Source organism: Ceratotherium simum, chromosome 20 (assembly GCF_057802395.1).
Source record: "Ceratotherium simum simum isolate JZ-2026a chromosome 20, ASM5780239v1, whole genome shotgun sequence".
Classification (NCBI taxonomy): domain Eukaryota; kingdom Metazoa; phylum Chordata; class Mammalia; order Perissodactyla; family Rhinocerotidae; genus Ceratotherium; species Ceratotherium simum.
In genome coordinates, this window is record NC_141919.1 from 42,622,998 (window position 1) to 42,635,830 (window position 12,833).

General features: G+C 39.9%; 1 protein-coding gene across 1 annotated transcript in view; it reads right to left on the reverse strand.

Moving 5' to 3' along the window:
- Positions 1-304: 304 nt before the first annotated feature.
- Positions 305-12,833, reverse strand: part of ELAVL2 (ELAV like RNA binding protein 2) — a 129,781-nt gene continuing 117,252 nt past the window's right edge. Inside the window, exons 6-8 of the mRNA XM_087444686.1 lie at positions 9,088-9,313; positions 1,745-1,783; positions 305-1,172 (exon numbers count right to left, since the gene is read on the reverse strand). Of these exons, the coding sequence (XP_087300812.1) occupies positions 845-1,172; positions 1,745-1,783; positions 9,088-9,313 (593 nt within the window). The 3' untranslated portion in view covers positions 305-844. The remainder of the gene's footprint in view (positions 1,173-1,744; positions 1,784-9,087; positions 9,314-12,833) is intronic.

Consider the following 12,833-nt stretch of genomic DNA (forward strand, 5'->3'; position numbering starts at 1 on the left):
TTCATACAAAGATCTCAAAAGTATTTTCTACATCATAAATCTTTCTAAATTTTCCAACCGCTGCAAATTTCCTGGTAAATTTTAAAAGCTCACTAGGTGTCATATGAAGAGATTTCTCAAAGTATTCAAGTCAAAATATTTGTTCAAGGACAAGTAAAAGATTCCTCCAAATTTTCTTTTTTATAAAAATAGATGCTTTTTTTAAACCCACATCAAAGAGGCTCTTATCTCTTTGGCAAGGTACTGCTTTACGAAAAGTTCTCCAGTATTCTTACAATAAGCGTTTATAATGTAGCCCCCCCCTTCCCCAACCCAAATCATAATTACAAAATAAATACTGTTTTCAACTTCATAAATAAAATGTAAACTTCAAAATACTTTTCTTAGACATAACAGCAATGCTTTAAATGTAAACCAAACACAAAGCTAATCGGAAAAAGAAAAAAAAAAGGGGGAAAAAAAGACACAACCAACTGAAGAATTACAACACAAAGCCTCAATATTTACTCACAGGTTCAAGGCAGTTATGTAAAAAGAAAAGAAATGTCTTCCCTTAGCTGAAACACTTTAAAAGGTCCACCTTCTTCAAAGAAGGCAATAGAATGCAATGTGACAGGTAAAAACCCTGTACCTCTTGTCCATATTCAAACATAAAAGATATTTAAGAAGTTTTAATTCAAATACTAGCAATAAAAAATCTCACATATTTCTTAGGATGCTAAGTAGTCGTATTATCCCCATCTCAACACTGACTTACAAAGACATTTACTAATGTATAAAGTTTCTCTTAACTTGCCTTTGTTGTATAGTTTTCATATATAAATGGACTGAGGACAAGAGCTCTTTAGGCTTTGTGCGTTTTGTTTGTCTTAAAGGAGACCTGCAGGACTCTGTCTCCCAGACGGTATCCATTGAGGCTAGCTATCGCCATGGCAGCCTCATCATAGTTTGTCATAGTCACAAATCCAAAACCTTTGCATTTATTGGTGTTAAAGTCACGGATGACCTTCACATTGGTGACAGCTCCAAAAGGCCCAAACATCTGCCAGAGGATACTCTCATCTGCATCAGGAGCCAGGTTGTACACAAAAATACACCACCCTGTTCCGGGGTGCCCAGGGATATTAATTCCAGCCAAACTGGTCATTCCATCAATGGTCATTGGAGAAAACCTACTAAACAAAATAGGAAACACACACACACATACACACACACACAACAGAAAAAGAGGTTGGTTACAGCAATGGACTTTTGTCTTTTCCCTTTCCCATCCCAAGAGTTTCAGTAACTCCCCTCCCCCAACAGATACATACAACGATTTGACGTTTCAACCAAAGTCTGTGTGTGGTTTGCAGTGACATGCTATACTGTCAAGGTATTAATAAGGTATGAAATGGCCATTATATGCTAGACTGAATAATATTATCCACAATAGCAAAGACATATATTTAGAACTGGCTTCATGAATTAAGCAGGATTGGGGGGGGGGGACCAACACATATGTAAACATGCTATAATGTCACAATGCAGTATAAAACAAATAATGGCTTTTTCAAAGACCAAGTGGCAGCCAGTGGTATAAAAATATTCCTTGAGTCAACCGTGCTTCAAATAGCAGCTTTTCATTAAGTTGTACATGCAAAAGTAAACCCAACACAAACTTATGAAGCGTGTCACTCCCCAAATCAAAGAAACTAATTAATTATGGGAAGGGATTATGAGTATCATGAACTTCTATCATTACCTCTTTACTCCATAAGCCATATTGAGCAGATTGTCCAACCTGCAAAACACACATTTAGCAAACTTCAGTTTTTAATTTTTCCCCTTGATGTTCCAGAAAGCTGGGCTTGTTACTGCCATCTTCCAAGGGGATATTTGTATATTTATTAATTGTACGTGAAGTCCCAAAACATTGGGTCTTTTCACATTCCTGAGAGAATGGGTACCCACTGCCATAAGATCCTCGCTCTTCTGATGGATACAGTTTATCTCTACAAGGGTCAGTGCCACACACGGGAAACGCTGGTGGTCATCCGAGGAAGCCATTCAGAAAGGACGTGTGGAGGCTCCGGAATCATGAACGTCTGGGTTCTCACCTTTTGCCAAGCAAGTTCTTAACTGCTCCACAGGCACCTACGTGTACCTATCCTACTTGTAAGTTTCCTAACTCTATTTGTTCCTGAGTATATGAAAGGCATACAGATTAAGTGACTTGCCCAAGACCACAGGGCTAGTGAATGGTGGCACTGATAGTCAAACTCTGTAGATGACAGAATTCCATGAATTTCTCTTCAACCTCCCAACTTGGAAGGACTTTCATTTCTTAGAATCAAAGTGGTGTTATTACAAGTGGAAAGAACCTAATAGACAACCTTGAACCTCCCATTTCTCTACATGCTCAGCGAAGGTCCAGAGAAAGAAAGACGGAGACTCACTGCTCCAGTGAGCAACAAAGCGAGCAGTTGGGACCTGAGCCTGATGCCTGTTGTGACTACGCTACAGGAAGGGTAGCCCTACTCACAGGGTAAGGAGCCAGGGAGAAACAAACCAACCAACTTGAGCTTCTCTTAAAATTTTTAAAAGAAAGTGGTTGCCGGTGGGGGGGCGGGGGGGATACTCTTTAAAACTCTCCACCCTCTCACTATATCAAAAATCAAATTGATTTTATAGTACTTGATTCTTCTTGCTTTATCAGTTTCAAAGATTCTCATGTTTCCATTCTCATGTTTTAAATGTCCACAAGGTGCACCAATTAATGACACATGTTTAGAGGCGGCAGGCCTAACTTAATCCTTTGCCCATATGACACCCTCAACTGCCACAATGTTCAACACTCTCCAACTAAGACCCTGGATTGGGGGAACAATTTTTTCTTTGTTTTAAACACCTGGGAACAGTAAGTTTGAAAAATGTATCAATCTTATTGTCTAACCTGTGGCCTCAAGTGAGGGTCCAGCACACAAGAGAAAGCAACTCCTTCTAGTTTTCTAAAAGCCAAAAAACCTCTCTCTCTGGTCTTTCAGAATCGGAAAAAGAATCTTCACACACTCCTGTTCCTAATCACCTCTGGGCATTTTGTTTTGTAAAAATGCAAAGAAAGAACTGAGCTGATGCAAAGCATAAGGAAACCGAACAAATCACAGTGACGAAGGATCCTCATCCGTGTGTGTCTTCAGCGCCACCACCCTCTCAGGAGCAGGGACATGTTCACTCCTCATTGTACCACTAAGCATGGATCACTGCAGGTTTACAGTAAGTACACTGACCACATTAAAGCAATGAGGTTACCAACATTATCCTTAACTAATCTAGAATTAAACTAATCAGGAGGGCTGCGGGGGGGAGCCCATTTGCACATACACGGGAGAAAGCACATGTGTGGAAAGAACACACAGGTGGGAGGGCTTTATTTTCTGCAGAGATGATGAGTATAGTCAAAGACGCCATGCCTTTATACTCCAAAATAAAGGCCACAAATACCAGAAATAAAGATGCACACTAATTACTATCACTAACCATGAAGTAATCTGATACAGATAATTTCATAAAATTGCTGGAATGGTCAATACAGAATGCATTAGGCATGTGATTCCTGTAGAACAGAACATATTGAAGTCTCCTTCCAAAGTGCTGAAAGGCCCAGATGCAGAGACACCTCATCGATTCACTCAAAATAGTTACATCATCTCTGCCCATTAACTGGGCCCAGGTAGAGAGTGTCACACTCTGCCACCACCAGCTTAGGACACCAACCAAAAGTCCAGAGACAGAATCTCCCACGCAAGTTTTTAGTATTTTCAAGAGAGGGGGGAAACCAAAACTGCCCTAGAAGTGAATTACGCACTTTAAGGAAGAGACATCTCGTTTCCCACTCTCCATCCCAGGAATCTCCAGGCAGGAGGCCTGGGATGTTTATACTAGGCTCTCTGAGGACGCTCTCAGTGGGCCTCTCATTTGCCCCACCTGTGAAATCCTGTATGCTACCATAATCCTGACCACTGATTTCTTCACTTAATACCCCATTTTAGGAAAAACTCAGGCCTTTAGAATTTAAGTCAAGTTATCTGCCTCTATCTCAACCTTTCCCCCTCCCTCTCCTTCCTCTCCCCACTTCCCCATCAATGAGGGCAGCAGGGAAGAACATAGGACCTAAGAAACAGGACCCAAGCAATGCTGAAAACCTCTGCCTGCAGTCAGCTGGGCCACAGTTTTCCCTGCTCTCTCAGTGCCACACACCCATGTTTCTCACGGGAGCCGGCAGAAAGCAGTGAGCACTCCATGTGGGCACCATGCACCCCAAGTCTATAGCAGTTGGAAAACTGTGAACTAGGCATTTACAAGAGAAAACGGTGTGGCATGCACTGCCTAGTTTACAGACACAGGGGCCACTATTCCTCTCCACAATTATACATCTTTGCTGGGTCTGTCCAGAGCTCCAGAACAGCCACCGTTTATATGTGCTCATTTAAAAACAGAAGCCAATTTTTAGTGGAGACCAAGTTAGTAGCCCCCAGAATGAGCCGGTGTGTGTGTGTGTGTACGGGGGGGGCGGGGGGGGGGTGCATGCTGGTGTACTGCAGTGTGGCAAGTTATATTAAAGTGTCTATTAAATACATGTTTTTAAACTTTAAAAATAAAGTATTCTTTACTCATATTTAATCGATACACTGCACCCAGTACCCTCACTCAGTCCCCAAGCATCACATACCTTCCTGAGGGAAGACTGAGTGGTCCCCAAGGGGACAGTGACACTCTCACCTGTTCTTTATCTTGGACAAATAACACGTTAAGTGGATTTGGAGGATTAGATTGGGAAACCTAGCTTTAATTAACCCTCAAAGAAGAGGTAGCTTCAAAAAGATTACTGCAGTAATAATCATCATCATCATCATCATCAAGGTGAGGATGACACACTAAGGGAAACCCAAGTAAATACGGGAGAGCTGATTATTTCTCCTACTCCCAGTACAAACCACATTATGAGGTTAGATACAAGATAACCCAACATGTCTCAAATGAAGTCAGACAAGAAATACCAAATTATCAAGATCATCATTTTATGAATCTCGCTTTAACGGTATATTATTTACTAAGATATTAGGTAATAAAATATGAAACCAGTCAGCATGATAATTAGCAAGATATCTGATGTACTGTTTACTTCATCTTTATCCTATCTTTATTTTCTGTGTGTGATTAGGGTTTATGAGTTAAAGAATGTAACAGCACAAGCCCATGTGCATATAATTTATGAAAATATATATTCTGGGGATATGTATACAAACATTTTTCTATCAGTAGAAATACAACTTGGACTATGACCAGGCAATATTTTGAAGAGAACCATATATTAGGTAAAGCATTCCCATTTTAAAGCTAGATGTTTGTCAGCAGAGAATAAAAAGGTACCTGCCTAGTTTCCAAGAAATTTAGCTGACAGACTATAGGAGGGCCCACATGCAAGTAAAAGGAGAAATGTAAAGTCAATTAAAGTCAGAAATAAAAATATAAAGAGAGACTACTAATGGGTAAGACAAAAAACACCCTGAACTCTACAAATAATGGTTCTCAAAACCTCTCCAAAGAACCTTCAAGACCTGCTTTGAAGTTAAACCACAACAAGATCATCAAGTTACCCCCTATCCAATTAGATGGTATCACCTGTCCTCTAAGAGAGACAAAAATTATTCCGGAGGATACCAGTTTATCCCAAAAGGAAACTGATAGTGCAACCAGCACATGCCTTCAATGCAACTCAAGTGCCGATTTAAAAGGCTCCTTTAAAAATGCATAAAGGCTTAGAGAAGCAAGCAGGCAGGCCATTAGACTAGATCACATTCAATAAAATTAGAGCTGCTCTACAAGAAGAGAGATGAAAAAATTTAGCTGAAAATTTAATTCAGATACCATGTCCCAAGAAGATACTTAAGGGGCTTGAATTATACTATCCATCCAAATAAATAAGGCTGGTCTTCTTTTGAAAACTGTAGTCAATTAAATCAGCATATTAGATCAGGAGTACTCATGTTAAAATAATTTCTCTTTCTAATTACTCACATGGGTTGGCTGAGTCATAAACCCTGACAACCCAACTTTTAAACTTAATCCTTATTACATAGATTTTAATTTTTTGGACCTTAAGCAATATGGTGCATTTCCTGAACATTACAAGTATCCTTGACTATTATTATACTTAAAACTTGTATTCTCCAATCTCTCTCAACTCCCAAGGTACTATGACAACATAAACACACACCGCGAGAAATTTTCTAAGTGTCTGCCGGAGGGTAAGAAACTCAAGGCTCAGAGAATCAGGACACAGATATTAGGGACAAAAATATGTGTGTGATGATCTAGACCTGAACTAGAGAAGAGCAAAATAGCAACAAAACAAGCAAGTCCTTAATTCAAGAATCTTTATGAGGTAAAAGAAGAAGATGCAACCTTAACTACAGGGAAAAAAAAAAGTAATGACAGCCAAATTTTTACAGATATTAGAGAAAAGCAACCAAATACACATCAGATTAAACCTGAATTCTAGGAATAAGGCTCGCAATGTCTTCTTATACTCAATCTTACACTGTGACCGAGCTCAAAGACTAGTTCACAATTTATTATCTGGACAGAGATTATGGAAGAAATGAGAAGTGAGGTGATGGAGATAAGTGTTAGGAATCTGAAAAGACAATAAAAATCTTCCTTATTTTCTGAAACCAAGTTTCCCTTAAAACAGACAACTCTTATTCCCTTTTACCAAAATTTCTTCTTACAGGAGTCAAGGAAAGAAGAATTTCCAGGTTAATAACTTATGGAACTAAAAGATAAAAGCAAAGAATGGGCAGAAGATATTTAAAAAGATATTGAATTTGACCATCTGAACATCCTGTAAGGCTTTACCGAACCACAAATAAAAAGCACAGGGCATGTAGGGAGGGGGCTTAGTGGGGCTGAGAAGAGAGAGAGCAGTTTTCAACAGCCTAATATTTGAGTCACCTACACGCCTTGCCATTTCAATAATCAGGCATTCTCCTGAATATCCTGTCATTTCAGACCTCTTGCCCAATATTCCTCAGAACGCAATCTTGATTCTAAGAACATAGTTTTACTTAATAACTACCATAAAACAAAAACCAGAGCTTAAATCCGAAAACATGAAAAATAACTAACAATTTAAATGAATACATAGCTCTCTACTAACAGTGAACATTTTAAACTTTCACAGTGTTCAAACCAACCACTAAGTTTCAAAGAACTTTATCGAAGCTCAAAATTCTTTTCTAGGCCCCAGAGAGCTCTGAAGTTAACTGAACAGGCTGCCCAGGAAACACTTCTGACATTCCTTCAAGATTGTGCTAAATTTGCAAAAAATATTATTTACTTAAGACGCCACAGAGGAAACCTACGTGCAGAGCTAAGAAAAGGCTTTGTGAGATTTCCTTCTCCACAAGAGCAAGCGTCAAGCATCCCCCACAGATCTCTCCTTCCAGCCCAATCGCCACTACCATCCACCGTAGTCAAAGGTGGGAGCGTTTGCTTTTTTTTTTTTTTTTACCTCAAAAAGTTAAAGCAAAGAGTGAAGTGAACACAAGGCTCAACCAACTGGGTACCCAGTCATCCAGGTCCATATGGAGCCTTCTGACAGTACCAGCCCTTCTGCCAGGGCAAGAGCCACCCTAAGTAGGAAGTGAACATGTGTTTATAGCAAATTTCTTTCTTACCATTCAGGTGACATAATTATTTTAAAAGGAGATTATTTGATTTTATACCCACTCTTTTCAGCACGCTCAATACCCAAATGAAAAAATGCACGTGATTTAAGCTCGAAAATATTTAACTCCTTATTAAGCTATGTTTATGATTACATTTTTGGGAATTAACTATTCCGCCCCAGCAAGGAAAGAATGAAAATTGACATGAACTTGTGATAAAAAAAAAAAAAAAAAAAATTAGCATGGAGGCTAGATGGCATTATGGTTGGAGTATACCATATGGCCAAAAAGGATATTAAAAAATGTTCTGCAAAATAAAAACCTGAGTGACTTTGCTTATGACTTTGCTTTGTGCTCTGTTTAACTTAAAGTCACTGCTCTTCTCACATGCAGATTAGGGATGCTTTCTAAATGACTCTTGTTTGGTTGTTACCCCAGGATGAAAATAAAACTTAAAAAATTAGAATATTTCTATTTGTCTAAGAGATAGAACATCTTCTTTGGGCTAATGATGCACGGTCATTCTACGGACCACACAGGGGTCTAAAAACCACCACCCACAGGCCAAATCCAGGCTGCCATCTGTTTCTGTAAAGCACAAGAGCTAAGAATGTTTTTTACATTTTTAGAGAGTTGTTTTTTTTTTTTTAAAAAAAAAAAGACCTATGCAACAGAGACTCTGACCCACAAAGCCTGGAATATTTACTATCTGGCCCTTTAAAGAGAAGGTTTGATACCCCCTAAACTAGAAGAAATAAAACTTTTAAAAGGGAGAGGGACCTATTTGTAGCAACAATGTATTCATATGGGTTATATATCCTTAGTGGTGCAGGTATCATAAAACAAAGTAACTGAAAGAGCTTGACCTAAAAACTGAGACACCAGAATAAAACCTAATCAAGAAAAAACTAAAAAGGAAGAAATTGGAACTGGAAATAGTGAGGAAGCACCCAGCACTCTGCAGGGCAGGGTTTCCCAACCTGGGCACGACTGACGTTCTGGGCTGGCTAACTTGTTGTTGGGGGCTACAGTGCACCCTGTAGGATGTGTAGCAGCAACCCTGGCCTCCACCCTTTAGAGGCCAGCAGCACCCCGACCCAAATTCTGCCAACACAAATGTCTCCAGACACTGCCCAATGTCCCCTGAGGAGCAAAATTATCCCCAGTTGAGAATCACTGCTGTAGGTTATCATCCTTTTGTCCTCATCTTCAATATTAGCAAATGACACTATTCTCCAATGTTTTCTCTGTGCTCATACGAAAAACAACAACAACAACAATAATAATAATAGCAAACCAGAGAGCCTGTCAACGAAAGTACTAGTGAAGCTTTTCTGAGTTTACCAGCTGGGCGTGAGCACCACATCAGACTTACCTAAAACGCTGTGCCTGCTGAGCTAGAGGTCCTGGATACCTTCTGTTTGGAGACTGGTACAGCTGGGAGAGGATGGCCTGATTGGTTTTTTGGCTTGGATTATTAGCAAACTTTACAGTGATTGGCTCTGTGGCACCAGGAGGCTTCTGGCCATTTAGGCCTTTGATAGCTTCTTCTGCCTCAATCCGCTTGTCAAATCGGATAAACCCTACACCCCTTGATATGCCTATGGTAGATGTGGATAAGGATTTGGGAAAGAGGGCGTGGAAGGGGAGAGAAGAAAGGATAAATTAATTTTTCCTTCTCAAGAACATGTTTTCACTCACATATAACATCTGCCACAAAATCACACGAGGAAAGTTTTACCTTAACTCAGCAATTCAGTGTAGACTCACAATTTGAGATACATTTTTTTAATGCATGAAGTCACCTATACAATATGAATACCCACTATCACATGCCTACCAATAAGCCAAGAAGAGAAAGCACACAAGCACGTCCGTGTTTTCTCTCCCCGCCTTCTTCTCTCCCTCCCAGACACTCGCTCTCTTGAATGATGCCAACAGCAAGCTTGAGTTCTAGTTTTCACATTATGCTATTGGACAAACAGCTCAGAAACAAAGGGCACAGTAACTCCTTTTCTTGTAACAAGGAGAACAGAACCAGGCATTTGCTAAAAATACATGCACAGTGGTAGAAAGATATATTCCAGCTAAATTTTTAGATAATAAAATTCTATTTAGTAATATTATATAGGATACCAGTCCTTTAAGAAAAACGTCTGAAGAGGCTTTTCTGGTTCCCTGAAACTCCTCTATTACTTTTAACTAGCTATACTTTATTAGAGAAATAATATTATATGGAGAAAAAGAGGTACAAGGGTCTTAGATGTTAAAAATAAATAAAATGAAGTCTCGAAGCCTGCTGGCTTTAGCAGCAATACTCCTGAGGATGGACTGCCATTCCCTGTCTCAGGCGCTCCCCGCTTTGAGAGACAAGAATGGGAAAGCTGAGGGATGGTGGAATACCTGTCCCGCTTTTCAGAAACGCTGGAGGGAAACCCAACTCATTCCACTTAATTAGCTTAAACAGGCCAGTGGGGGTGGCCAGAGCTGGCCATCAGGAGATACGCATTTGCAGGGAAACACTTTGTTTGGCAAGAGAACTGGTACTAGCAGTACCAGCGTGGGACTAGTAGCTAGAAAAGTCTAGATGACTCAGAGTAATGTCATTGAAGAAAACAATGAGAGGTTATTGAGAAAGACAGGCTGAGAAAATGCACCACACCATCACAATTTATAGGAATTTTAAAAAGGAATGAAAGTCTCCTTGCTTTACAATTAATATTGTGTAAGTTCAATGGCTTAGAATTTTATTCTAAGATAGACAGGGCATTTTCTCCATATACGCTTATCTCGCTGTGCCTTTCCTAATAAAGCTACATACGTTGCACATTATTATCACCTGATGGCTGAATAACAAAATTGTAGGATTTTTCATTTCAAGTAAAGTGAATAATTTCACCTTGAAAGCCGTTAAGTATAAAGATGAAATGGGAGCAAACATATCCTTTCAGTTACCTACTAGCTCCTCTTAAGAATTAATAACCGCTAGGACTTAACTGTTCCACGAGGAAAGCACTGGATTAGCAATGAAATGGCCTTTACACAGGCTGAGTCATCTAAAGCCATGGTCCTCAAATTTAAGCATGCATCAGAATAACCTGAAGGGCTTGGTAAAATGCCCACTTTCAGCGTTTAATTCATTAGGTTTTGGGTGGGGCCCAAGAATTTGCATTTCTAACAATGTTCCAGGAGGACGCTGGTGCTGCAGATGCAGGCCCACACTTGAGAACCATTGACTAAACCAGGAGGTGGTGAGGTAAGTCCACCTGTGAGCCCATATACTCAGGACAGACTTGCAGTTAAGACATAGGCTTTCTGCATCATAGGTGAAATCTACTCTCAATCACTAAGTCCTCATTAAGAATGAATGAATTAAAAAGCATGAATAACATGAACAAAATAAAATGCCTTTTTTTTTTTTGCTTTAAACAAATTTATCTTGAACCCTAGGCCTGGATTTCTATTTAACCCCATTAGCAGTCTGTACAACACATTGTGACAGAATGTATAAGGATTATGAAATGCAGCAAAGAAGAAAAGACTGTATTTTTATATAGCCTCACTTAACTAAACTTTCTCCTTAGAGCAAAACCCACAGGCCAGTCTCCTAAGCATGTATAGGATGGTAGGTATCTCTCTGCTCAGAACTCTAAAGATAGTGCTTCCTATGAGGCCAATTAACAGCACAGAGGGGCATAACATGGGCTGCTTCTGATCAAATTCAGATCAATGAAACTAATCTTCACTTGAAAAATTAAAAACCTGGCCTGATTTTATTGCGGTTAACCCACTGCTTTCTTAGAAAAAAAAAAAAAAATCAGACATTGTAATACACAATGTATCTCTAGTGGTATTATTATTAGAAAGAGAGAAGAGAGAGGAGGAAGAGAAAAAGGAGAGTAAAAGAGGAGAAAGAGAAAGAAGAAACACCATGAAAGAAAAGAGGAAAACCTATTTTTTCCCCCAAAACCCACAAAATCTTTGTGTGTGTGTGTGTGTGTGTGTGAGGAAGATCGGCCCTGAGCTAACATCTGCCAATCTTCCTCTTTTTGCTGAGGAAGACTGGCCCTGGGCTAACATCCGTGCCCATGTTCCTCCACTTTATATGGGACGCCGCCACAGCATGGCTTGCCAAGCAGTGCATCGGTGAGCACCCGGGATCCAAACCAGCCAACCCCGGGCCGCCGCAGCGGAGCGCGCGCACTTAACAGCTTGCACCACTGGGCCGGCCCCCACAAAATCTTAATGTGACTGCTTGAGTATATGACACTACAGGTGATTATTCCCCCTCTTTACCATGTCTCTCTACTTTCAATATGTTTTAAAAAGAATAAGTATTGCTTTTATAATAGAAAAGTATACCTATACTTTATTTTAAAAATCCATAATCAAATCTGTATTGCTAGCTTTTCTAAAGTTATGGCAGAAGAGCTTCCTTACATACAAAAGTTTCTTTCTTTTTTTTTTTTTTGGTGAGGAAGACTAGCCCTGAGCTAACATATGTACCCATCTTCCTCCTCTACTTTATATGTGGGATGTCTGCCATAGTATGGCTTGATGAGCTGTGTGTGTAGGTCCACGCCCGGGATCTGCGCCCGTGAACCCTGCGCCGTCAAAACAGAGTGCTTGAACTTAACCACTACGACACCAGATGGTCCCCCAAGAATATATTACTTCTTTTTTTTTTTTTTCTGGTGAGGAAGATTAGCCCTGAGCTAACATCTGTGCCCACCTTCCTCTACTTTATATGTGGGATGCCTCCCACAGCATGGCTTAATCAACAGTGCGTAGGTCCACACCCAGGATCTGAACCTGCAAACCCCGGGCTGCCAAAATGGAGCACACGAACTTAACCACTATGCCACTGGGCCAGCCCCCATACAAAAGTTTTAATATATTAGTCTTCTCATTTCAGTTTGGTTAAAAGTTACATTAGGCATAAAACAAATTTTTAACATTCAAAATTTCAAACTCTTACACCTGCCTATACAACACAGCAGGAAAACCTGAACAGCTATTCTAGTGTAGACGTAGTGTAATCCTCCCTTGGAGAACTACCTGCATATGGCTGTGTTAAACTATGCTTTTTACAAAAATAAGATTGTTTATTAGTACTTTATA